Source organism: Bombyx mori, chromosome 10 (assembly GCF_030269925.1).
Source record: "Bombyx mori chromosome 10, ASM3026992v2".
Classification (NCBI taxonomy): domain Eukaryota; kingdom Metazoa; phylum Arthropoda; class Insecta; order Lepidoptera; family Bombycidae; genus Bombyx; species Bombyx mori.
In genome coordinates this window covers 11,340,936-11,367,857 of record NC_085116.1, presented here as the reverse complement: position 1 = coordinate 11,367,857, position 26,922 = coordinate 11,340,936, and the positions used below count along the sequence as shown (strand labels likewise).

The following is a 26,922-nucleotide window of genomic DNA, read 5'->3' as shown; positions in this document are numbered from 1 at the left end:
TGCCCTCTAATTAAATAAATTCAATATATTTGCCAATTTCTGAAGAACAATCTAAATATATTGCTCTTAATCTGATATACGAACGCATGAAATCAAATTCCGACGTCCATAACGCTGTTTTAATAGTGCCCGGAGCTTAATGGAAAATGCAAACGAATGCAGTACATCAGAAGAGAGACCACAAAACCTGGTGTACCTCTCGTTAGGTAAGCAACTCGCAAAATATATACGGCATAGCACACATTCGTATGCTCCAATTTATAATGTGGACAGGCTACACTGAAATGGATTTACAGCTGCAAACCTGCTTGTCTTTGATGAGAGTTTATTTTGAGATGAGCGCCGAGCGCACCGACACATTCCAATATTTCGAACCGATATATTATTATTACGTTTGAATCTGTATCAATGCCGTGCTGTAAATTTTATTACGCTCTCGTTTCTTCAACGTTTCTTATTTGTAAACAGGCGCTTGAGCAACTCCTCGACGGGGCCCTCGATAATGTTTGATGTCTCGTTAAAAATAAAATCATCCGTCTATCGGCACGAATAAATCCGTAACTAATTTATCGAGTGACACGTTGAGGGACATTCTCGAAATAACATAAAGCCAACGAAAGTTTCAAGTATGATTAAAATTTTTAATGAGATTAAAATAATACAGATTAACCGGCTCTAGTGTTTTTGATAGTTGAAATAAATCAATTCCGATTAACAACATATTTTAAAAGGATTAACAGAGGCAGGCAAGGTTTACGAAATTCAAGTGTAATTTCAGGTTGTTAGAAACACAGTCGGTAAAGCCACTAAGCCAAATGCTTTGGTTCTACTGGTTTGTCGCAGATTTAGGTGGCATGTTTAAGTTTCGCGTAATCCAGTGTAGGTAAACTAAAGTCCGCAGTGTCTTTTAGGCACGCCTACTCAGTATGCAAGCGTTTTCCTGTACATCCGTTGTACGCGACCGCGGAAGGACTTCCGTACACAAAATAGTATGTTTATGTTTCAGTTCTTTTACAATTCCGAGTCGCGGTTGACTCTTCGTGCCGACATGATGCGACGGCGAACAGAAAATATAGTTTACATACATAAAATCCTTCCTGAATTATCTTTGACTTTTATTTGTATGAATAATTTTATGTGCCTTGGTAAAATGTTTTTTGTGAATAGATATATGTATATAGGCATGCATTTTGAAACTGAATAACCAAATCATGGTACGAAATTGTATTATTACAAGTCCGAACTCTTGAATTTATTCGCCAATGTTTTTTTCCTCTATTTTTCCGAAGCGAATAGTGAAGTTAGTGGGTTTATGAACGGATAGCACCGTTCGAGATATTTCCCGTACTAATCTCCATTTTAAGAACGGTCGTACGATCCCGCGCCTAGGATTACAGAACTTGCGTGACACTAATTAAGTCGGAATTAAGGGCGAGCCTATATCAAGAACCGCAGCAAGAGTTATAAATGGAAGGGTATTAAGCGCGTTTAATGTTACAACGAGCGATTAAATGAGAAATGGCAAAAACAATTTCATAACAAATGTATTCCACGCTCGCATCTGGCTCATATAATTTCGTTTTGAAATTATACTAATATAGAACTAAATCAAATTGAAGCTTCACGCACTCTATCTTAATATAACGCTTCGTAACGCTAAATAAACACACTAAGAAAACGATTAAACTGAGATTTCCCGACATTAAAGTTTGCCAAATATGTTGTCGGCATGATATTCTCATAATCCTTTTGAGTAAACCGTAAGTTAACAAATCCTACTTAGCAATAACTTCCGCCAAAGTCGACAGTCGCTGATGGCTCTTAACATTGACGAGCTAAGAGTTATTCAAACTTTCCTACTTATTAACTTGTGTATTAAAGACTTACTCGTGCCATTTACGATGACAAATTAGGGAAAAAATAAGAGCAAAGATTGGGCATCGGTTGAGCGTAGTATTGGGGCCGACGTTCGACGTAAGCTGCGCTCAAGCGCCTAATCCTTGGCCCGGCTAACGCCGTCGGTTAGGCTCGCTACGTAAATTTGTGTAATTTCGAATCTAGGCCAAGTGCCAAGGGATCTGCTTCACGGTAATAGTGATTGATATGACGCTACACAGAACATCGTCTTGCCCCGCGCGTCCCTCCTGTCGTTCGACCAGACAGCGCGATGCATTTGTAACAGGATTATCCTATTTGCATACACTCTTGTGTATTATAATTTCCAAATTAATATTATAGTTTGCCGTTTGTTGATAAGATATTTCGACGTAACATGTAAACAAAAAAAAATACTTTCTCATAATTTTTTATTCCTTAGAGGGGTGGACGATCTCACAGCCCACCTGGTGTTAAGTGATTACTGGAGCCCATAGACATCTACAAAGTGAATGCGCCACCCACCTTGAGATATAAGTTCTAAGGTCTCAGTATAGTTACAACGGCTGCCCTACCCTTCAAACCGAAACGCATTACTGCTTCACGGCAGAAATGGGCAAGGCGGTGGTACCTTCCCGCGCGGACTCACAAAGGGTCCTACCATCATATGTCGTTTTCATTTCATATTCGATCATAATAAAATACATTTGTCGCGTATAACGAATAAATTTGTGCTTGAAAATTTTAAAGCGAAAACCGGAGCCTTTCGAACCGCAAGAGTAGTAGTTGTTACTTTGATGCGTCGGTATGCATATTTGAAATTCCGGTTTCAACTCGTTTTAAAGCCATCCGTCTCCAAACATTTTATAGAGGGATACGTATGACGCTAGTTTCCAAAGGGGATCGATTTTAAAATTTTCGCTGTAACTCCGATTCCTCCGAAAGTAACTGAATTTCAAATAGGCAAAATTAAATTTATGCCATTAGAGCCTTTCCGCCCTTCGTGAAATATAACATATTCGAGAAAATAATTTAAGTCGAAAGGGTAGACAGTAGATGAATTTGTTCAACACGTAATTATTCAGCGAGTGTTGAAGTCTATATATTTATATCTAGAGCAGTTGTTTTGATAGATTGTTATACAATAAAAGCAATTTGAGGTCAAATGATCACACGGAAAAAAGTGTAAGTGTAAGAAACAGTCGGAATTATTGAGCTACTACTCCTATTTCACCGTGACATTTTCTATATTACTAGTATCATGAGTTTATTTTTCTATCTAACTTCCTAAACGAATAGTCCTAATTCTTATTTTGTGTATTACGCATATAGTGTGGTCGTATGAGTCATTTTCTACTTATATCAATGTAGGCCGGGAAGCAACCACGTATTCCTATCAGAAGGGCACGATGACCAATATTCTAATATACATATATCTTTTTTTTTTATTGCTTAGTAGAGTGGACGAGCTCACAGCCCACATGGTGTGAAGTGGTTACTGGAGCCCATAGACATTTAGGTACGACGTAATTGCGCCACCCACCTTGAGGTATAAGTTCTAAGGTCTCAAGTATAGTTACAACGGCTGCCCCACCCTTCAAACCGAAACCGCAGGGTGGCTATATGGCTAAAGCCTCGACCTCATGTCTCAAGGTGAAGGGTACTTTCCATTTTGTATCTAATATCAGATGGATATTAAGTTCGGTAGATCATCCACAAAATAAATTTTCATTGTAATTACCTCCAAAAAGACCTCTGTTAGTTTTGTAAATTACAATAAACCTCAGGCCGAATCGTGGATAGAATTCGTGATGCCTCTTTGTGCCGTCGACAATAGGCTTAAGCTTGGCCGACCGCTCATACTGCAGATGTAAGCACCCGGCCTCTCACCACCCATTAACCTAACCGATTCTCTGATGTTGCAACCAGTATAATCTGCCGTATTAAAGCCGACTATAGCAATCAGTGTCCGCTAATGTTATATTGAAAACTTTGACTAATTTCTGGAGCGTGAGCGAAAAACAATTGACTAAATAACAATAACATGTATTATCATAAAACACAAAAGATTGTCCGCGATTGTTACCGTATAGATCGAGCCACGATATCGGGCGGGGTACGACCGAAGGAGGACGACCTCGTTATTATTTGATAGGTCCCATGATGAAAATACTCACGACACGCAACTTTCTTCACCTTCACTCGTCAGAATAAAAACGACATTGTATGGTATTTTTTCAGCCCTTACATGAATATGAATAGAGCGCCTAAACCCAGCCTAAACGAGACAATCTTCCGCAAAAGCGGTGAAGGATTGTCGTTCATCACGCACGAATTTCGTCAAAAAGTTTGAGAACTTTTGACGTGCACATCACAATGGCGCTTCGTCCTATACGAAAGTACGAAGCGGCTCCGAGACGATCGTAATCGAGTACCGTCGATAAAAATTGAATTCCTACCTTTCAGCCGTAAGCGACGCGAGGACACGCCGAAGATTTACCTATAATGCGATCCTATTTACAGACTGGGAAATTCTATTTGCTTAAAGGTCGTACTGAGGCAATAACGTGGACGTCGCGACGCTGCGGGCGGGGGATGCAATAAGCGGAGCGGCCAGCAGAGCCGTCGCCAATTTAAAGAAAACTCACTGAACCGAAAGACAAGCGCATTGGCGGCTCACGAGCACGGCATCCGCACCCGTTCGCTCTCTAAGGCTCCTCATATAATTTTCAATCCAACGAGCTTTAAAATCGATTGCCCTTTGTAAGTGCAAAACGATAAAAGGGACTATCTACGGCGATGTTGCGGATAAATTAAAGGCTTAACCAGAGCGTTTTCATGTACATCGATAAAGGACGTCTATCGTTGGTTTTCTAATACTCTTAGTAATAAATAAAAAAGATTTTTGCCATAAAGTAACATTAAATGAAAATTACGTGTTATTAACTACGGTAATTTTCATTTTTTATTGTTCCCATTTCTTAGTAAAACATTAGGTACGTTCGAGCCACAGCAACTACGAAAGTAATAGTTAGTCGTTTTGAAAGTAAAAAAAAAAACTTTTTCGTGAATCGTGAAAGCGAAACATAATTTTGGAATGTATGAAAAACGTAAAGATAAAGTTTCTCGATCAGATTATAACATAAAAGCCGATTCAAATACATTTACATGATTGGGTACGGTGATACATTGGTTAGTTCAGAATCGGATGGATCGTGCTGAGTCGTAATTAAACCTCTAAAGGTATATGATATCACGTGAATTTCTCAGTACATTCAAGTGAAGAAAACCGCAACGTATACATTCTAAGGGAACGGCATTGAGACAGTTGGGTCGAGCAGTCTCACTCCTCCGTTTCATGCAAACTCGCAAATTGTATGAACAAGTGCGTAATGTTAGTTATCTGTCGTCTTAATACCTGTTTAATGAAAGGGTTTGATCGTAAATCTACATGGTTAAACTTAATATACCGTTCTATTGGACTTGGCTCGAACCGTTAGTAATTAATGCGCTGCCATCATAGGGAAAGTTTTACAACTGCTAGTATTGAAACTATATAAGTATGAAAGTTCGGAGGTAAGAGGTGTTTGCGTTCCACTTTAATTTGAGTTAAAATAAGTTAAAACGATTATTTGCAGGCATGTAATTATTGAAAGATCTTATGTAAATTTAATGCTACTTTAGGCAATGCTCTAAGCTTGGTTAGTCGTATTAATTGGATTGTCTCTTTAGAGAAACGTAGTGATTTCTCACGTCAATATTAATTTTATTCTAACATTATGTAATTCATAACAGTGAATTTTTATTGTTTTTTTTTTTTCGCATATTTGTAACTGTTCTGTTCAGAGTTCTCTGGATTAGTAATTGTTTTATTAATAAAGGTCACTATAGGGTTATCAGCGGCATAACTGTGTCGGTGATTGACCGCTGTCCGTAATTGGCGATAACTTCTTAATCATCAGTTGGTATGGCAGCATTTGCATCCAACTCCAAATCTCATCCTTTAAAACTAAGTATGTGATTACATCGGGAAAAAAATTTAGAACTGTGTACCGGAAGGAAGATTTTATTGCTTAGATGGGTGGACGAGCTCACAGCCCACCTGGTGTTAAGTGGTTACTGGAGCCATAGACATCTACAACGTAAACGCGCCACCCACCTTGAGATATAAGTTCTAAGGTCTCAAGTATAGTTACAACGGCTGCCCCACCCTTCAAACCGAAACGCATTAATGCTTCACGGCAGAAATAGGCAGGGTGGTGGTACCTACCCGCGCGGACTCACAAGAGGTCCTACCACCAGTAAAATCGGTTCATGTACTGCGATTACATTTCGTATTTTTTTTGTATCAACTATAAGAATCTATGTTTCACAAATTAAAACCATGACTATGAATTCTTTCCTTGTTGATACTAATAGAAGATCGTGCATTAAAATGAAAATAAGTATTGAAACGTAAATGTGATAATAATAAACCGCTTACTGAACATTCAGCTTTGTATTGATAACTAGTACATTCCCAACTCTAAAATCCCTAGGCACGACTGCAATAATAGATAGGGCTTCAAACAAATTGCTAATGATTACAGAATTATATCAGAACGATAAAAGTAATGGTTCCTGTCATCAGTCAATAGTTCACCGTTTTCTTTTGTCATTTAGTTATCAATTTTTAATCTATAATGCAGTTAAATTGAATTGAATGCGAAAGGAAAAACTTTAATGCAAGAAATGTTTTTTGCCATGGTATTTTAGTGAAAGGCAGTCGATTTGTACGTTACACACATAATGACTGCGTTACTTTTTAAAACAGATCAATTTTTTCAAAGATGAGCTTATGGATAATACTTAAAAGCTATATTCAGTACAAACTATCAGAATATCTACTATTATTATAAACACGTTATATCTTTTTGATCTCAGTGTATTCGTAAACATATAAAATAAAGTATACGCGTCATTATTCATACGTTTTTGCGTAAGTCGATTAGATCAAAAAGATTTATAGTCGGCTGATGTTACATAAATATAGTTGATTGTGTTCAAAAGTTCTATTCTTAATAATTGTTATCTCGTGACAAGTGTTGCCGACAATTTAATTGCTACTACAGATAATGAATTATGTAAGAAATAATTAATTTAATTTTTAAGATTTGTCTGCTATGAATTTAAATAGGATTCTGATAGCAAAGGTCAACACATAGTTATGCATAAGTTGTGAAAGCCATAATGAGTCAATAAAAATATCTTTGAAATGTTTTGTGACGTTTTGAAATTTGGACGTAACAAAAGTTTATTATCAGTTCGTATGGATTCGAAGGGTCATAACAGTTACAAAAACTTTTAGTGATTTTATAACTGAAAAATATGTATTTCACATCACCTTAAATAAAGTTTTAAAAGCATTTTACTATTTCTCAATATAACATTTAGCTATCCGTGAGGACGAGCCTTATAAAGCTATTGATAGTGTTTTTGATTATATGTCAAACAAAATTTAACTCTGGTACCAATTTACTTGTCACCTGTCTATAAAATAAAATAATTTCAGAACGGTAAATATTATTTCATACAATATTTTCGTTTGATAAAATATTATCATCCAAAATATTTATGTGTGTTAAATTTTAATCTACCCACAACCATTGTATGTATTTATGTAAGTAATTCTATTGAACAATAGCCAAAGACAAAACAATTCAGTAATCTGTATCATTTTGTATCTTATCTGATCGGTAGCGGCTTTTTATATTTTGTTATACCATTTTTATTATAATGAATAAATTTACTTCAAAAGAGGCTTTTTTCTCTCTACATTAAAAACAAAACAGAAAATGATTTTTTTATAAAAGCTTATTAATTTCAAGAGGTCAGTGATTTTGGTTGAATATTACTAGTCGCAGGCTACCACTAATTATCAAAGTGCAATTAAAGTTTGTTTTAACATAGAAAATGTTAGAATTAATGCATATTTCAGTTTTATGTATTATTATTCACGTTATTTCATCTCTCAAATCTTGTAAATGTTAATTGACTATTAAATGGACTATAAGCCCTGTCTTGGGGTTTGCTAGTAACAAAAAATTCCAAATTTCCAGGCATTTATTCCTTCTTCTTATTCCTTAACCTTCTTTTAATTGACCACTCGAGAAGTTTTTAAAGTAGAAATGAAACTCACTAGTCAAATAGACAAACAGACTTCAAATTGCTTTATTACTTATTTCAGTTAAAAAAAAGGGAAATTACAAAAATTTGTGTCATTAATTACCATATAGTTAAGGAGATACTAAAACTTTTAAGTAGATGGTGGGTACTAGTAGGACGTCTTCTTAGCCTGGACGAGTAGGTACCACTTCCCTACTTAGTTCCGCCGTGGAGCAACGATGTGTTTCGGTTTGAAGGGTGGGGCAGCCGTTGACTGTATAACTGATAATTAGAGCTCATGTCTCAAAGTGAGTTTGGTAGCATTTACATTGTTGCTAAGCTCCGGTAACCACTTAGTACCAGGTGGACCGTGAGTTCCTCTGCTAATCTAAGAACGTTGAAAAATGTTACATATGACACCTCACTCGATCGAGACCACTAAAACAGTATACCATTAAAAATCTCGAAAATCATTAAACGAATCTTATATCTAGGTAATAAACAAACGTGAGAAACCTAACACAGTATAAAAAATATAATGTGTATATTGTTCTAATATTTTTAAATTTCATTTTACTCCGTTGAGTTCTTATGCTATTGATTAATTATATGCAAAATGAAACACGCAAATCAAATAATTATTTATTATTGTACAGTTAATAGGTATTTGACCCGATCGAATTAATGTCCGCTTGTTTGAAGGTTATATGAAATCTTTCTTGTACATTTGAAATGAGATTTAGGTATCAATAATTACGTACACCTATTGAGTGCCACAAAACTATCTTTTTTTTTATTGCTTAGATGGATGGGCGAGCTCACAGTCCACCTGGTGTTAAGTGGTTACTGGAGCCCATAGACATCCACAACGTAAATGCGCCACCCACCCTGAGATACAAGTTCTAAGGTCTCAAGTACAGTAACGACGGCTGCCCCACCCTTCAAACCGAAACGCATTACTGCTTCACGGCAGAAATAGGCAGGGTGGTGGTACCCACCCGCGCGGACTCATAAGAGGTCCTACCACCAGTATTTACGCAAATTATAATTTTGCGGGTTTCATTTTTATTACATAATGTTATTCCTTCACCGTGGAAGTCAATCGTGAACATTTGTTGAGTACGTATTTCATTTGAAAAATTGGTACCCGCCTGCGGGATTCGAACACCGGTGCATCGCTTCAACACGAATGCACCGGACGTCTTATCCGTTAGGCCACGACGACTACTGTTATTTATTACTGTTAGGCCACGACTGTTATTTATTACTAACTTGAAAATGTGGACAAGTGCTAAGGACCGATGACATTACAATTATTTTATAACTTCGCTGTAATATCCTAACTAGTACCTATGGGGAAAATAAAATGAAATGAATTGTTAGTTCGATTTTTTTTATTAGCGTGTTTTTAAATTTTTAAGCTCCATAATATAGACTAGTGGTCCCCCAGTAGTCGAAATTCGACTATAATTAATTGAAATTATAAGTTGGTACACTATTATGATTTTATTGTCAAAGACTAATAATACATCTATAATCACAGATTTCACCAAGATTATACTTTAGACAAATAACATTAAAGACAAACAATTATTACAACCTATTGTCAATTTGGCCACAGACTTTTAAACAATAACAAGAGTTTACAATAAACAAATATTACGCATGCGTGTGTGTGTCAAATACATGGTAGTGTGTGTAATGTTTATTTATTTATTGATTTAATGTATTTTTTATGCATAATTTAAGAATATATTAACATTCTGCTCTCCTTCTCTATATTCTCTATAAACGTGAGAAATTTAATGCTCCTCCGTCCGCGCAATTAACGTAAAAAGGGATACAAATTTTTGTTTCTTCACGTATTAGTATATAGATATATTACATATTTTTTTTACAAAATTTGGCAACCTTGTTTTATATCCTATATAAACGGAAAGCAAAGTCTCTTTGTAGTATGTGACACGCGATGCTCTACAAACAACCCGATTAGATGTGTATGGAGGATTCATTTATCATCATCTCTGGCTGTTTGATCATTAGTTGTGTTCGCGTCTTCGGTTGGACAACTTACACAGTATTGCTGTTAGCGTTCAATGGAGGTAGGTACTTGTCGTCATTTTTGCACTTTGTTCGCTTTCTTTCAAAAGAGATAATCATGAGCTTGCATTATTTTATTAAAGTATTTATTTTGATTTAAGACCGCTTTAATATAAAAAAAATATTAAAATTCTAACATCAATAGGGGCTACTTATTTATTAGTAAAAAGCATACATCAAATTATTTTAACATGAATATTTAAAAAAAAAATCGTGTCCTAAAACGCGTACCAGTGAAAAGCTCTTTTTTACATGGAGCTTTAAATTGTTAAAGCTAATGTTATGTCGTATTACTTTAAAATGACATCATTATTGCATTTAATATTTAAGGGAATCATGTAAGCTCTGTTTGAAAAAAGAAAAGACTGAAACTGAACCGTTGTTGAATAAAATTTTAATTTTAGTCACCGTATTGTTTTCTTTTTGTAAATTTTTCAAGTGCCGCTTGTTGGACTTTGTCTAACACTCCAAAGTGTCACCTTTGATATTTTTATAAATTTAATACAGAAAAAGGTGTGCTTATTGTCTGTTTCAATTCGTGATTTTTTTAATTTTAATATGAGTGTCAGAAAATATAGATTGTATAATTGAAATAAAAGGACCTCCGAAGTGTAAAATGAAATCTAACAATTTATATTAAAATAAATAAAAACCTCCAAAACTTATTATTTTATTGTCATTATTAGAACTAAAATATTAATTTAACATTAATTTCTTAATAATAACGTACAACAAAAAAAAAATACAATTTGATATATTATATTATATCATTACAAAACTATCATGAATATTATTTGTTACGGTTTAAATAAAGTATAAAAAAACTGAAGCAAACAATACAAGTTTGTATCACAATGCTGTAGTTATTTTATAGGCAACACGCAAAGCAATAATTAGTAAAGGGGATTTTATGAGCTCCCTATTTCGGAAAATATTTAAGCTACGCCGGAAATAAAAATAAAGAAAATTTTGTTTGAGAAACGCTCTTCTTTGTCTATGACTTGTATATGTGAGATAATTTAATCAACTTTCATACAGTTGCAGCGATACATAGTAGGTGTAAATTTTGTTCGTAATAAAAACCGTTTTTTATGAAAGAAACATAGTTTCGATAACAACATATTATAAAAAAAAAACAGGAACTTGCAGTAAATCTTAACTCTCTATATTAATAATACTAAAGTGTTTATTTGCCAATCCACAAATAAACAGTATTTTAGCATTAGATAAAGGCACTCGATCGAATCGCTCGTAAAATATATACATAATATTATTTGATTCCGAGAGCTCGGAATTTAATTACGAAACTAATCATCCAGTTATTTGTCTACCGACACGCCAAAAATTTAATAAAACAATCCACCACGGCTTCACGACTGGAGTGATATTCTCGGCGATTAAATCAGTAATACATTACCAAACATTTAATTAGAAGCTGCGATTAAGGAGGATGAAGTATATTTTGAGGTTTTCCTTTTTAAATGACGATGGTCGCTTATTTCATATGATAAATGTGAAGTAAATAAGTGTAATAAATTTATATGATTATCATTACTAGAGCAGTCCCTTCTGATCCCTAGAATATTATTATGTCATTCGAGACGTCAATTAACTTTTACTCAATTTTACTTGCTTACTCATTTGTGGATAACGAGTATTAAAAATCGTTTAACCAGCAATAAAGTGATGAATTTTGTTCTTTATTCGATTAGATTGAGTTTATTCACTCAATCATTAAAATAATAAAGTCTACAATAAACAAAGCTTGTAAAAATGTTTGGGTGCTGTAGAAATGTGCAGAATAAGACTTCTTTCCTAAGCGGTGCTCTTCTATATCTTCATCATTCCGTGAGACAAAATGACCAAAACAGGACTATCATTCATATATAACTCTGTTTCATTTCTGGCCAACGTTCCGGCTGTATTTTATAGGCGAGAATGTATAGCAAAAAAAAAACAACAAGAAAAAACAGTATATTAAATTTATTAAAATCGCAAATAAAAATCAACAAATTGTCATCTACAAATTAGATACAAATTTACCGATCAACTTACCATTTTGGTGTTTCTGTGGCTTTGTGGAGACTGTATCGTGACAATTTTTATTTCGCGCGTTTACTATTGTATACGCTATTCGCTGCTACTCACTTTACGGTATTTTTACTGAAAAAACGAAATTATTTTAATCACAAAGGTTCAAAATTAAATCTATCCGACTACGTTTGTAACGTTTTTATTAGTATATCGTATCTACCGGGTGTCTAGAGCTTATTTGCACGAAAAAATCCTACTAACGAAACTTTAACATTTACAGACGTAGAGTACGCACCGAGGAAGTAAGCGCGACATTAATGTATTCAATGAAATTTTCATCTGAGTAAACTGGTAGTTTTTCGAACTTTAGAAATAATATAAAGAATGATACAAACATGGATTGAATTCATGGATTTTTTACAATAAATTCAACATTAAGGAAAAAAAGCTCTACAAGATAACCAATGGTCACAAAAACAAATGTTTTCCAAAATTTTCTCCCAAATAAGAAAAACAAACTCTAACGAACTTAAATTTTTCTCAGTTAATATCGTTGTTTTATGCGATTTAATAATTTTATCCTAGCTATTAGTTCGGCCGGTCTTATCTTATCGCACTATTTAAGTACAAACAAAATATTGCGCTTGTTGTTGAGTCTGCCGAGATCAACTCGTGCCAAACAAAATAACAGATTTGAGATTCACATTTAAAGTGTCCGTATGAATATAACAGGTCGATTGATCTGTTTGTTGTTTTTAGTGAGGGTCGAGAGGAGGGAGCGACATGACGGCGCCGCCCAGCCTATAAGAACCACTTGCGGCTGGGGCAATGTGCATCCGACGCGGCGCGCACTCTTTAACTTTAAAACTTTGTGTTCCTAAAATAAACTTTTAATATCGCGTCATGAATCACTGATAGCACCGACGGTATGTGACCAGTTGACAAGTGCACGGATATTGCAAACTGATCGTGTACTAACCCTGAGCAGCGTGCACGTCGGATCCGGCTAGTAAATCGGCAGCGGGAGCACTGTCGCGATCGCGTTAGGAAGCACTGACTTGTTCACTTTGTACACATAAAGTGAGAGCGGGACGCGAGTGATAGTCGCACGGCGCGGGCCGGCGGTCGGCGCGAGAGGGAGTGCAGCGGCGGTCGGCGACGCGGGTGACGAGCGACGGAGCCGCTGGAAGTGTGGCCGCGCGACGCCGGGGGCAGGCCACGCGCACGCGTCGGCCGCCCAGCGCCCGCCCCCCGCATCGACCGCCACCACCCACCCCCGCCCACCACCCGCCCGCACAGCCCGACCGACTGTTTTTCTCTCGGCACCCGACCGGGGGACGCACCTGATTTTTTCCGTGATATTTTTTCCTCCCTTCTCTTCGCGACGCGATCCGTTCGCTTTCATTACGGTTTCGAGTTTGATTTATCACCGCGGCGGGTCTGAAATATTCTTGCGATGGAACTTGGTGTCGAACGCTCACCTCCTAATTAGCATCGATTGATCGTAAAAAACGAACACCTGACCAATAATTCATTTATGGGTCAACATTTCACCACACATAAAGTAAAATTCATCTTAAGTTTCTTTACCGTGCCTAGTTAATTTCTCCTCGAACTACACGATTTTAAAATTAATCAACCTGCAGTCCCTCACAAAGCAAAGTTTCCCGCCATATTCATGTCAATATTAAATCTATTAGTTTCATCAACTCGAAGAATCCAAGCCTCGCGTAGGCCGTAGCATGTAGCCCATCTACGACGTAGCGAGCACTACGACTTTTGTCCATTTGAGTTTCAAAATACATACTTCCCACACGACCATATTTGGCAGCATTTCAATTTTGATGTTTCATATTTGTGTCATAAGTTTAGACGGAGAAACACAAAAAAATACCACAAAAAGAGAAAGGAGTTATTTGTAAACGGTTGACGTCTCGGCATTTTTATGCAAAGTGAGTCGCTTTGAAACTGTTTAGACAGCTGCTACGGGATATAGGATTTTATTTTTGTGTAGTTTTCAATTTGACATTCTTTTTATGTTTTTTTTTCTACTTAAACAAAAATACTTTTAGAAATTATTAATCTATAAACAAATGAATGTTAGTAAAATATACATACAATATGTTGGATAATGTTTTGCCTTTTTTATTCTTTCGAACGATATGAATGAGCAGATAAAAATCAGTTCATTTAATATTATGTGAAGTTTATTGAAAAAAAAATGCAAAATCAACAATCACATTGAGACAAGAGGCCATTTCACAACTAAATTGAAGAAAAAGCTGTACCACACCTTAAACGGAAACGCAAAACTGATTGACGGTTCAGATCAGGATTAAGACTTATTAACATGTATGATGGAAACGAAAATTAAATTGTTTTTTTTTTTAATATAATTATTACAGAAAATTCATAAAGTAATCGTTAAAAGCAAGCGATATACCGTTGTCTCGCTCTTGCATATGACTTACATTAGAATTTCGTGAAGTAAGATATTAATTGCTATCCTTTTCAAATCGACTATGTAACAAATAAATATTAGGTTGTAAAATAATGTAGCACATAACATGTTTCATTTCATTAGATTTTTTTTAATTTTTAGTTGATCAATCTGATGTTTTACAAAAATCCACTAATAAAACATCATTGTCATTGCGACTCAAGTTGCAAACGTTAGTGTGAATTTTATCATTTCTATAATGAAATGGCTATTCTCAACAGCTAACAATTTAGAGTAACAAACAGAGTCATTCTTCACTAGCAAAGCTAATTCTTCACTTTTAAATCTGATTTTAAATATTAGTTGTTCGTATTCAAAAATAGATCAACGGGTTCATCGATTCATTGGATAAAGTTTAAAAAATAAACTTAAACGAATTTTAGAACTGAACTTGTATGCAATTAAAATTTTAAGACGTCCACACGAATTTAATGCAGCCATCAGATTCACAAAAAACATAGAACGTTTCCCTGTTGTATTGTGTTGTATTTTTAATAACTTCGACTATCATACGTATGGTTTTTTTTTTATTGCTTACATGGGTGGATGAGCTCACAGCCCACCTGGTGTTAAGTGGTTGCTGGAGCCCACAGACATCTACAACGTAAATGCGCCACCCACCTTGAGATATAAGATCTAAGGTCTCATTATAGTTACAACGGCTGCCCCACTCTTCAAATCGAAACGCATTGCTGCTTCACGGCAGAAATAAGCGGGGTGGTGGTACCCGTGCAGACTCACAAGAGGTCCTACCACCAGTAAAAGTATGTATTAAATGTGTTAAAATCGTTTTATTGCTCTTAATAGAGACGAGTCCAGGGTCTACCTGGTTTTCATCAGTTACTGGAAGCCAACTATGAAATTTATTTTTTTGTTTTAATTTATATTTAACAACTAGTTAAATCTTCAAACCAAAACGCAGAATGCTTTGTGGCAGAAAGAGGCAGGATGGTGATATCTAGCTGTATAGATTCGCAATATGTCCCCAGTATATGATACAGTAATTACGAAAACGATATTAAGTATGTTGTCTAAAAAGTTCATTAAATTATTTTAAAACAACACATTATATTGGTATAGGTGCAAAAAGTTTTCAAGCTTAAGCTTATCTACGCAAAATAACGATTAAGCTCCAAAATAGTCACCGTACGAACAAATAAAGAATGAAACACAAAGATCACGCATCACTTTAAATACAACAGCAAAATTATTTCAAAAGCACCCATGAACACGAATGGTGAGTATTAAGTATCGTGTCAACAGAAACATATCAAAGCCGTGACCCGATGGCGTTCATTAAAAAAATGTTCGCAAACAGTTTTTAGGTTGTACAACATGCTTTTCAACAACGAAGCGGTTGAAATTAAAAGTAATCACCGGCTCGGCACGGAAGCATAGATATGAAAAATAATAGACGCGTCTACCTGCGGTCGGTATGCGGGCGCGATTACACTTTTGTGACTTAAATCTTACACTTTGTTTATGTTTCGTGCAATTGTGGGCTCCTAACGGTTGAATTTAACGACGGCATAATTTTATTATACAACAAAAATTTCAAGCCCAAACATTAGTAGGTTTATTATTTTTTTATTGCTCTTGTAGGCTGACGAGCATACGGCCAACCTGATGGTGAGTGGTTACCGTCGCCCATGGACTTCAGCAATGCCAGGGGCAGAGCCAAGCCGCTGCCTACCGCTTAATACTCTCCATAAGCCTCGTTTGAAGAAGGACATGTCATAGCGCTCGGGAAACACCGTGGAGGGGAGCTCATTCCATAGCCAATATTTCGTGAATAATATAATTATATATACTTACGTAAATATATGTATGTATTTTTAGTTCTATATCCGAATACAAGTTTATTTTTAAATACAGTTCAAAAGCTACTTTTACTACTTTTACATCTAGACAAATTTTATTATTTTTTCATAATTCTTGTAATTTTTTTTTTTTTTTTTATTTATTTATTTTAGGTCGCTTTTTAACATCTCAGGTCATTAGCGACCACTATTGGCTATTTACATTACATAATACAGTAGATTACACTAGTTTATAAACATTTAACATTTTCAAAAAATTTATGGTTTGCAGACATCCATCCTGATTTAGACAGTCTTTCAAGTTATTAGGAACTTTACATAGTCTTTTTTCATTGTCAAATGCTGTACACTCTACTAATAGATGCAAAACAGTAAGGTCGTGTCCACACTTGCATTTGTTTCTATCTGTTTTAGTGATTAAATGGATATGTGTCATATTTGTGTGCCCAATACGCAATCTGGTGATAACGACTTGGTCTTTTCTACTGGTGTATGAACTAGGAGATTTGTCAAAAATCGATTTTCTAATATTAAATAATGTTGTTGTGTTATCTGTTTTCCAATAATGATCCCAATTTACTTTAATTTTACGTTTGAAATATTTTTGTAATTCCACTGGAGTTGATTTATTTATATGCCTTTCATTTTCATTAATTGCATTTCTCGCTTCACTATCTGCTTTTTCATTGCCAACTATCCCTTGATGACTCGGAACCCATATAATTTCGAATTTGTAGTTATTTTTAAGCATATTTATCATTTTTTGCTGAATTTCTTTAATGAGAGTGTTCGTATTATTTGTATTTTGTAACGCTGTCAAGCATGATTTTGAATCAGTATATATTACAAACTTATTTGTATTAGATTCACTATGTATCAACTCCAAAGCTTTGAGAATAGCTATCCCTTCACAACTAAAAATGGAATTAAAATCTCCTAGTTTATATCGATAACAATTATCACCAGACACTACTGAACATCCTGATTTTCCGTTCATAACTGACCCGTCAGTATAGAAAATCTTACAACCAGTATATCTACTATTAATTTCATAGAATGAGTTTTTATACATGTCTTGAGGAGTGTCGTCTTTTTTGTTTTTAGCTAGTTCAAGGTTAATGGGGAATTCAAAGTTTTCCCATGGACCAGATGAGAGTAGTTTCTTAGTAAAGATTTTTGGGATTTTAAGATTCAGTTCGTTTAAATATTTGGTTGCTCTGATTCGTAAAGGCTGCAGTAAATTAGGTTGAAGTTCGTATTCTGTGTCTACGGCTGTTGTTTTGTTGTAGTAATAGTATGTTGGATTTTCAGGTTGAGACAGTATGTTTATAGCATATGAAATTACAAGTTCCTTCCTTCTAAATCCTAGTGGCATTTCTCCAGCTTCAGCTAAGATGCTCTTAATCGGGCTTGTTTTGAACGCACCAATACTCAGTCGAAGAGCGGTGTTTTGTATGCTTTCCAAGGCATCAAGTGAACATTTTTTTGCAGAATCATAAATCACAGAGCCATAATCAATTTTTTGTCTTATTAAAGCGCGATACGTATTAATCAAACATTTACTGTCGGATCCCCATGTTGTTGATGATAAAACCTTTATTATGTTTAACCTTTTATAGCACTCAGACTTAAGTTTATTTATATGTGAATTCCAAGACATTTTTTTATCAAAAATTAATCCTAATATTTTTAAGTTATTTACTTCTTTAATAGTATGTTCATCTAAAGTTAATAGTATATTTCTATTTCTGTCTTTCTTTTTGGACACTATCATAAATTCAGTTTTAATTTTCGAAAATTTAAAGCCAGATTTTTTAGACCATTCCTGAAGATTATTTAAAGTATTTTGAATAAGTTTTAATGTAGGATTTAATGTTCTACCACTACAAGTCATGGTTAGGTCATCGGCAAACAAAAAACCTTTAACTGGTTTTTCAATATGTGAAAGAACATCGTTAATAGCCAGTAAAAATAGAATCACACTGAGTACAGATCCTTGAGGTAGACCATTTTCTGTAGGAATAGGGTTAGAGATTGTATCATTAATTCTTACTTTTATTGTTCTTTCTGAAAGGAAGTTTCTGACGAACGCTAAGGCATTTCCGTTAATGTCAATGTCTTGTAATACTTTTAAAACTCTGTGTTTCCAAACCATTTCATAGGCTTTCTCAATATCTAATGCTACTATAACAATATAATTATCATTTGCAAGGCTATCAAGTACCTCGCTTTCAATATTCATTAAATGGTCCACTGTTGATCGAAATTGACGAAATCCATACTGGAACGGTGAAAGATACTTATTCGATTCTACATACCATCTGATTCTTTTACTTATAATTTTTTCAAGTATTTTGCATAGATTACATGTTAGGGATATGGGTCTATAACTAGTTTGTAAAATTGATATTTTTCCTGGTTTTAATATTGGAACTACTAAGGCTTCTCTCCAGCTGTCAGGAAATACCTGTTTCTTATATATATAATTATATAACTGAAGTAAATAGTCAAGTCCTCTGCTTGGCAAGTGTTGAATTATAATATTTGATATATTGTCTGGCCCTGGACTAGAATTGCCAATTTGAGAAAGTACCAGTAACAATTCTTGCATTGATATTTCTCTGTTAATTGGGTTGGAATTATTATCTGCATTAAAGTTTGAATCAATTTCCTGTCTGGTCTTATATTCAATGAATTGGTCATCGTAATTATTCGAGCTAGAATTAGCTGCGAAGGTTTTAGCTAATAGGTTTGAGGTTTTAATGGGGTTGGATGTAAATGTTCCATCGATATTTTCGAGCACAATATTGTTGAATCTAGTGTTGCGGTGCTTCAGTTTTTGGATCTTTTTCCATACATCCCCAATGGGAGTCTGACTGTTAATAGACGATACCCAATTTTCCCAATACTTCTTTCTATTTTCTTTAATAAGTCTTCTGTAGTATGCTCTCTTTTTCTTATATTCAATTTTATACACTGAATTAGGGTCACTTGTAGCGTGTCGTTTAAAAAGTTTAAGAGCTTTTTTTGTTTCTTTAATTGCTATTTTGCAATCTTCATTCCACCACGGCAAATTATTTTTTTTTAGGGTACCAGATGTCTTCGGTATTGATTTGTCAGCTGCCTTAAGAATGGTTTCAGTGAACTTTTTAATAATGCCATTGACAGAATAGTCAGGTGTATGACGTAAAGGTGTCAATTCGTTAATATGTAACTCAACCTCTTTACTAAACATGGACCAGTTTGCTTTATCAAATATCCATTTCTTGGGTACTCTCATATTACTTGATTCGGTATCATAAAAAAATTGAGATTTAATTAAAATTGGGAAATGGTCACTGTCATACAAATCCTCTAAGGCATTCCATTCAAAATATGATGTTATATTTTGTGAAGCCAAAGTTAAATCTATAATACTTGTGCGACCTGTATTGCTATCAAAATGGGTAGGCTGTCCGTTGTTTAATAAAAATACGTTATCATGTTGATCGAGCCATTCTGCAACTATTCTACCTCTGGTATCGCATTTGTCTGAGCCCCAATAAAAATGGTGACTGTTAAAATCTCCTAGAATTATAAAAGGAGATGGAAGTTGACGGACGAGGTCATTTAAATCTTGTTTGTTGATCGGATTACTATTGGGAAGATAAATATTGCATAATGTAATAGGTAACGGAAATTTAACTTTTATCGCTACTGCTTCTAAATTTGTGTTTAAAGTTATTTCTTCTGGAATTGTATGAGGCTTAATAAAAATAGTTACTCCACCGCTAGCCCTACTACTTTGCATTCGATTTTTGTAGAAATGTTCGTATTCCGATAGGGAGGCACATTTATCAGAAGTGAAATTTGTTTCCTGTAGACAAATGCAAGTTGGACGTAAACGATTTAACAATAGTTTTATATTTTCGAATCTTCTGAAGTAGCCATTTACGTTCCACTGTAAAATATCCATTCCAATTATATAAATAGTACAAAAATATTTAAATTTGTAGTACAGATAGATTAATAATATTATGTATTTATTGATCTTTGTTCGAAGTTATGATAGGGACAGGATTCAACATTTCATGTAATTTCCTTGATAAACGTGAGCATCTATTTTTTAAACTTTTGTTCATTTTACAGTGTAATTTGTTGCACATTTTAATGAGTTCTTTAATATCATCTGTATATGAATACACCAATTCTTTAATATTTTGTTTCCCTCGAGAGCTATCTAATAAACTAATATATTGATCTAAATTAATAGGGAATGAATTTTCGTTATTTAATTCCGTCATATGGTCTTCAATATTTTTCCAAATTTCTTCGTCAGTTCTAGGGTCTGTCTTCTTTAATTTTTTCTTCGTTTTTGTTTGGGTTTCTATATCTTCTAGCGATATAATGCTGCTCGTTTCATCCGTCTCAAGCTCCATTCTATCAGAGTCATCTTCTTGTGTATGCTGTTTTGAGATTTCAGTTTTTGATGATTCGGTTATTGTTGGTGAATGTATTCGTTTTTTTCCTTTTAAGTTTATCTGGGATGGTTGTAGGAAATCGTGCGTCGTCGATGCGGGGCAAACAGAGTCAGTATGGGGTCGAGCGAGTATAAGATCATCGTTTGTATTAAATGTTTCATTTATTTCTTTAGCTTTTTGTGTGTCCGTTGCTGGGTAGTCTTGAATATTTATTATAGTTTGAGGGCAATTTTTGGCTAGATGGCCGAGTGTATTGCAGTTAAAACATTTTAGAGCATCAGTAGATGTATAAATCCAGTAATTGGTCCCTTCAAATGTTATTTGAAATGATTCTGGGAGGCGTTTTTCATCATCTGGGCTAATATACAGTTGTCTTCTGAAACTTAATATATGAGAAAATCCTGGATCAGTCACACCTATTTTCATAAATGTTAACGGTGACATCATTTTTATATTAAATTCTTGAAATTTTTCTTCTATGACATAATTTGGTATGACGGGACACACGTTTGACAAAACAATTCTTTTATTTCTTGTGATCAGGGGTTTAATTTGTACAATATTATTTTTTATGGTTATATTTTTCTTTTCTTCTATCAATTTATCTGCTGTTTTTTTGGAGTCCATATAAATACATATACGTGCATTCGAGATGCGAGATATAAACCGTATAGATGCCGTAGGTGTTATAGAGGATAAGGCAATAAGGTACTCCCTGAGTGTTATTCCATCAATGGAGTCCAATATGATAGCTTGGTCTTTCTTGGGGAAACATGTTGATGATGTTACATTGGCATAGCTTGATGCGTTGGGTGTTGATTGTAACTTTGTGGGTGGTTGTGACATTGGTGGATTTTGAGACGTTGATGCTGGATACATTATTTAAAGGGTCTCCTGTTACCAGGAGTTACCCTAGTTATGTTAATTCACAGCGATAACGTTATTATGTACTTGCCGCGCGAATAAAATAAAAAACACGATTACGGGTCGAACAGAGCGAGGCACGCGCGTCCGCAGTGACCACTCGTGCGGAACTGAATTCTTGTAATTATTGTTCTGGAATAACTAACATTCTCGAATATACCATACACTTGAAACAACGTTCTACTGATGGAAACAACAACAAAGGGAAACCGCAACAAAGCACACTTATTATGTAAATATAATATGAAGGCAAATTACGTTAAAATTTTGTAGTAAAATAAGACTTTATTTATTTAATTCAAAGTCTGTTTCATATGATGTGGTAAGAGAACTCACGATACTGGTGTTAAGTCATTATCGGAGCGTATGAATGTAGAATATGAATGCTCACATCGAGGTTGAAGTGTCAATTACTTTTTAATAGCAGCTTACCTTCAAACTTGAAAACCTCGAGGTAGAAATGGTTAATATGAAATGATATCGTTCCCTACGACTCGTGGTACCATCAGTTTTCGGAAGCACTTACAATTACCAAATGAATGATTTCCAATCTATATACTATAACGATGTAAGTATTTATACTTGAAGTAGGGTGTATTATAAGCTTACGTGGGTAAGTACTATAGTAACCTATTCCTGTCGCGAAACAATCATGGTTTTCGTCTTGAGAGATAGGTTCGTGAATACGATCTCATAATTTAATATCGTGGTGACTTGTCATCATTCCGAAATTCATTTAACTAATTTGAGAATTACTTGAAATTGCACACTCTAGGTTGAAACAATTTTTTATTTTTATTGCTTAGATGGGTGGACGAGCTCACAGCCCACCTGATGTTAAGTGGTTACTGGAGCCCATGGACATCTACAACGTAAATGCGCCACCCACCTTATTATATAAATTAATATTAATATTATTATTATTAATTTATATAATAAGGTTATTATATAAATTATTATATAAAATTATTATATGTATTATATAAAATATATAATATATAAAATTAATTTATATAATATTTATGTAAATATACTTATATACATAATTTAATATATACATAAGTATATTTAATTGAAAGAATTATTATATGATTGCCGTAATTTATGCCAAATCTGTTGAATTTCATACTCATCACACAATCGGAAGTGGTTGTAATCTATATTTAGAGTTTCGGTTATACGCATAAGATAACTTATAAAGCGCGTATATGATCAAGTGAATGATCGAAGAAATAATTTACTCGAAAATTTCTTGTTACTTAATATTTAGTTAGGAATTTTCGGGAGTGTTAGATACTGTTTTAACATTTTGTCAATTATTTGTCAGTTACAGTCTAATCGCATTTATTGTATACCTGTGGTCGTCCGGTAGTCGAAATTCGACTATAATTAATTGAAATTATAAGTTTGTACACTATTATGATTCTATTTTCGATACTTCTATAATCACAAAATTCGCCAAGACTACACTATAGAAAAATATTAATAAAGACAAACAATATTTAATCTATTCTCAATTTGACCACAGACGTCAAGAACAAAAGTTTGGCAATAAATAAATAGTATGCATGCGTGTGTGCGTCAAATACATTGTAGTGTGTGTAATGTTTTTTTATTGATTTAATGTACTTTTAGGCATAATTTAAAAAAATATTAACATTCTGCACTCCTTCTCTATATTCTCTATAAGTGTGGGAAATTTCATTTTCCTTCGTCCGCGCAATTTTCGTAAAAAGGGATACAAAGGTTTTTTCTTCACGTATTAATATATAGATATGTATGTATTTGACTAATGTTTCCCAACGTTTTATTAATCTAAATTTAGAATTTCCTACTTATTATTACTATCATTACTTTATGTGTATTAATTTAATGAAATTTTGTGCATTTTGAAGAGAAGCAAGCCCTGAGTCCTTTGCCCGTATTCTCCTTAAAAGTGAAACTGAATTCCGAAATGCCGGTAGTCATGATGATTTAAAAACACCTGTAAAGGCCTGTCTGAATGAAAACCTTTTTGTTTTCAAATATATTTTTATTGTACTAGATGAGTTGACATTCTGATGGTTTTCGCCTTGTGACGCGTTTACCAGAAGCTGTCAACCTCAACAATATGAACACCGCCACCTGCCGATCGAAATCTCAATTTTATTCCAAAACCCCATTCTTCAAAGAAGATCAATGAGTGCTTCGCGGTATAAATAAGGACGACGATTGTGTTTAGAAACTGTTGTTATTTTTACAAACGCGAAATAAGGGAATAAAACGATCTAATCTTGTTGTCACTTACTATTTTTTCACTATACATTACGATTTTTTTTTATTGCTTTGATGGATGGACGATCTCACAGCCAACCTGGTGTTAAGTGGTTACTGGAGCCCATAGAAATCTACAACGTAAATGCGCCACCCACCTTGAGATATCAGTTGTAAGATCTCAGTATAGTTACAACGGCTGCCCTACCCTTCAGACCGAAACGCATTACTGCTTCACGGCAGAAACAGGCAGGGCGGTGGTACCTACCCGCGTGGACTCACAAGAGGTCCTACCACCAGTAAAACCAGTAAAACAATTACCCTAAATATCGGAGAAAGTGGTTCCGAACTACTACGAAATTTGAGCGAAAGCCTTATTGTTTGTTGGGCTTGATTAATTGTTTGTTTGGCGTGTGACATTTGTATTGCAACTTCTGCGGAAACCAGACGACACGTCACTGTCAGGTAATACGAAATATTAGTTGTATAATATAGATTAGGATTGCAAATTTTTTATTTAATTTTATTCCAATAAAGCTCATTTGAATAAAAATAGTTCCCTAGTATTACTCCTTGGTAAAATAAATGTAAATTATTTATTTAGATTTACTCCAATATCGAATCCTGTCATATTTTTTGTCATAAGCAATTATTGTCATAAAAAAAAATATATTTATCTTAGATATCAGCAGAGATTTTCATAAGGCAGCGGTTTATCTGCGCCTTGACTTTTCTGATGCCCATGAGTTACAGTGACCACTTACTATCAGGTTTATCGTATTTTCGCCTGCCTCCTATGACAATAAAACAACATAATGAACTCATTGGTTTGGTAGGCAGCGGCTTGGCTCTGCCAATGGCATTGCTGAAGTCCATGGGCGACGGTAATCACTCACCATGAGGTTGGCCGTATGCTCGTCTGCCCACAAGGACAATAAGAAAAAAAAAACATACGATATACAAGTTTTCGCTGCGATAATTCAAAGTACATCAGATATGTTGCAATTCACTTACCCGGCCATCTATCTTACCCCTCTAGGTACGTACTTGAATTTTTGCAATATTTTTGTGCGTGTTCGCGTCGAGCACCTATCCTGAACTTGTTACAAAACTTAATATATTCCCTCGATACTTTCGCCGTTAAACACCGCGAAACTTTGTATCGTTTCACTTTACTTTTATTAATATATTTTTCCATGTAAGTTTTCATTTTCGATATACGAGAATATGATCAAGATTGAAACAGAAAATAAAATTGCTAGTCTGGACCTTCTTAAATGACAGAAGAAACTAGTATGTCACGTCAAACTTCACGAGGTTCTTCATAATTTGTCCTCTGTCTCTTTCGCACACCCGCCATTTTATCACAGTGACGTAATGAACCGTAATGTACCGAAAATGTATGTAGCCGAATTTTTTTTTGCTATTTGATTACTCCTTTAATTACTAGATTAGAAGAATCAACTTTCTTATTCCTTGATCCACTATCGTTTTCGCCAAATAATGTGAAGCAAGCTGAGTAACAAGTACCGCGTATTTTAACCGTAATTTTTGTTTACTTTAGACAATTTACAGTAAATACTTCAGCTCAAATAAATTTAGTGGTCGCCGTTTAATTTGCAATTTATTTTATTTACTCACGCAAATCGAAATTAAACACGAACAAACAGCCAATCGATAAGGCTTTAAAGTTATCATTTATAAACCTATTATAAATTTAAACGATCATACCTCAATCTCGATTATAATTGGACTGATATACACAACTATGTGAATTAATTCATATTAAATGCCGAGGCCGAACTGAAAAGCATTCGTTGAAAGTGAAATCAAATCGCTATTTAGGAATCATGGCTAAGTTAAGACACCGATCCGCTAAGATTCTTAATATCTAAAACATACGGTACAGGTCTGCTCACAAATATCACTTAACATTTAAGATGATTTTGAGCCTTATTTTTGAGCCTTATTTTTTTCCTGTTATTTATTAGGTGTACTTTGTAACGCTTATTTGTGACTTCTTTAGAAAACATGAAAGTCTTCTGCACGTGCCAGATAAAAATTATTAATTACTAGCTGACCCGGCACTTCGTAGTGCCTCAATCGATAGTTAAAAGACCTAAACTTTTGTATAAAATAAACTTAAAACAAACAAAAGGAATCCGTCCGATGGGGGATTTAATTCCGGGAATTTTCATATTTATATACCTTTTAAACCTTCTCTGGATTTCCACAAATAATTCAAGACCAAAATTAGCCATATCGGTCCAGCCGTTCTCGAGTTTTAGCGAGACTAACGAACAGCAATTCATTTATATATATATATAGATTTTCCATAAATTTTTTTAGTAAATGTAGGTCATTGAAAGTCTAGACACAGAGTGAAATTTAACAAAATTAATGTAATTACATGTGTTGTAAAAAATCGAACTTTCAATGTAATATTGGATACACACTATTCTCAAAAACCGAAGCATTCAATTTTGAATAAAATGTACCATTAGCTGAAAAATACTAGAAAATGTATCAAACGTAATTCCTTTCGGAGAAAAGTACTGTGAAATCTGAATCTTTGTTAACAAATTTAAGTAACACGTCCCGTGAGCCAGGCGGACCATTGTGCGTCTGCGAAATGATCACAGTCCCGTCCAGCTAAATACATAAGCGGATGTGGAGCCATTCCTAATTGGATCACAATTGGGGAGTGACGTAAGGCCCGCTTCGACGGTCCTTAGGGATCGGCAAGAATCGACGTGCCCTTTACAGATTCTATGCTTCAATAGTTTTAAATGAGTAGAACATTCTACATAGG

The 26,922-nt window shown here is 34.6% G+C and overlaps 1 protein-coding gene and 1 long non-coding RNA gene across 10 annotated transcripts in view; both read right to left on the bottom strand.

Moving 5' to 3' along the window:
* The window catches only part of LOC101742820 (RNA-binding protein Musashi homolog Rbp6), a 557,845-nt gene that overhangs the window by 194,183 nt on the left and 336,740 nt on the right, over positions 1–26,922 (bottom strand). The window contains exons 1-2 of one of the 9 annotated variants that reach the window (XM_062670680.1): positions 13,133–13,989; positions 12,175–12,282 (exon numbers count right to left, since the gene is read on the bottom strand). The exons of 5 other annotated variants lie outside the window; for them this stretch is intronic. In XM_062670680.1, the coding sequence (XP_062526664.1) occupies positions 12,175–12,177 (3 nt within the window). In that variant the 5' untranslated portion in view covers positions 12,178–12,282; positions 13,133–13,989. Of the gene's footprint in view, positions 1–12,174; positions 12,283–13,132; positions 13,990–26,922 lie in introns of those variants that run through there. 3 more of the 9 variants (XM_012697539.4, XM_062670681.1, XM_012697540.3) reach the window with 3 other exon arrangements.
* On the bottom strand, positions 23,869–25,379 carry LOC134199584 (uncharacterized). Its single transcript, XR_009974139.1, has 2 exons — positions 25,125–25,379; positions 23,869–23,981 (listed from the first exon to the last, which is right to left on the bottom strand). It is a non-coding gene; the product is annotated as an uncharacterized LOC134199584 (long non-coding RNA).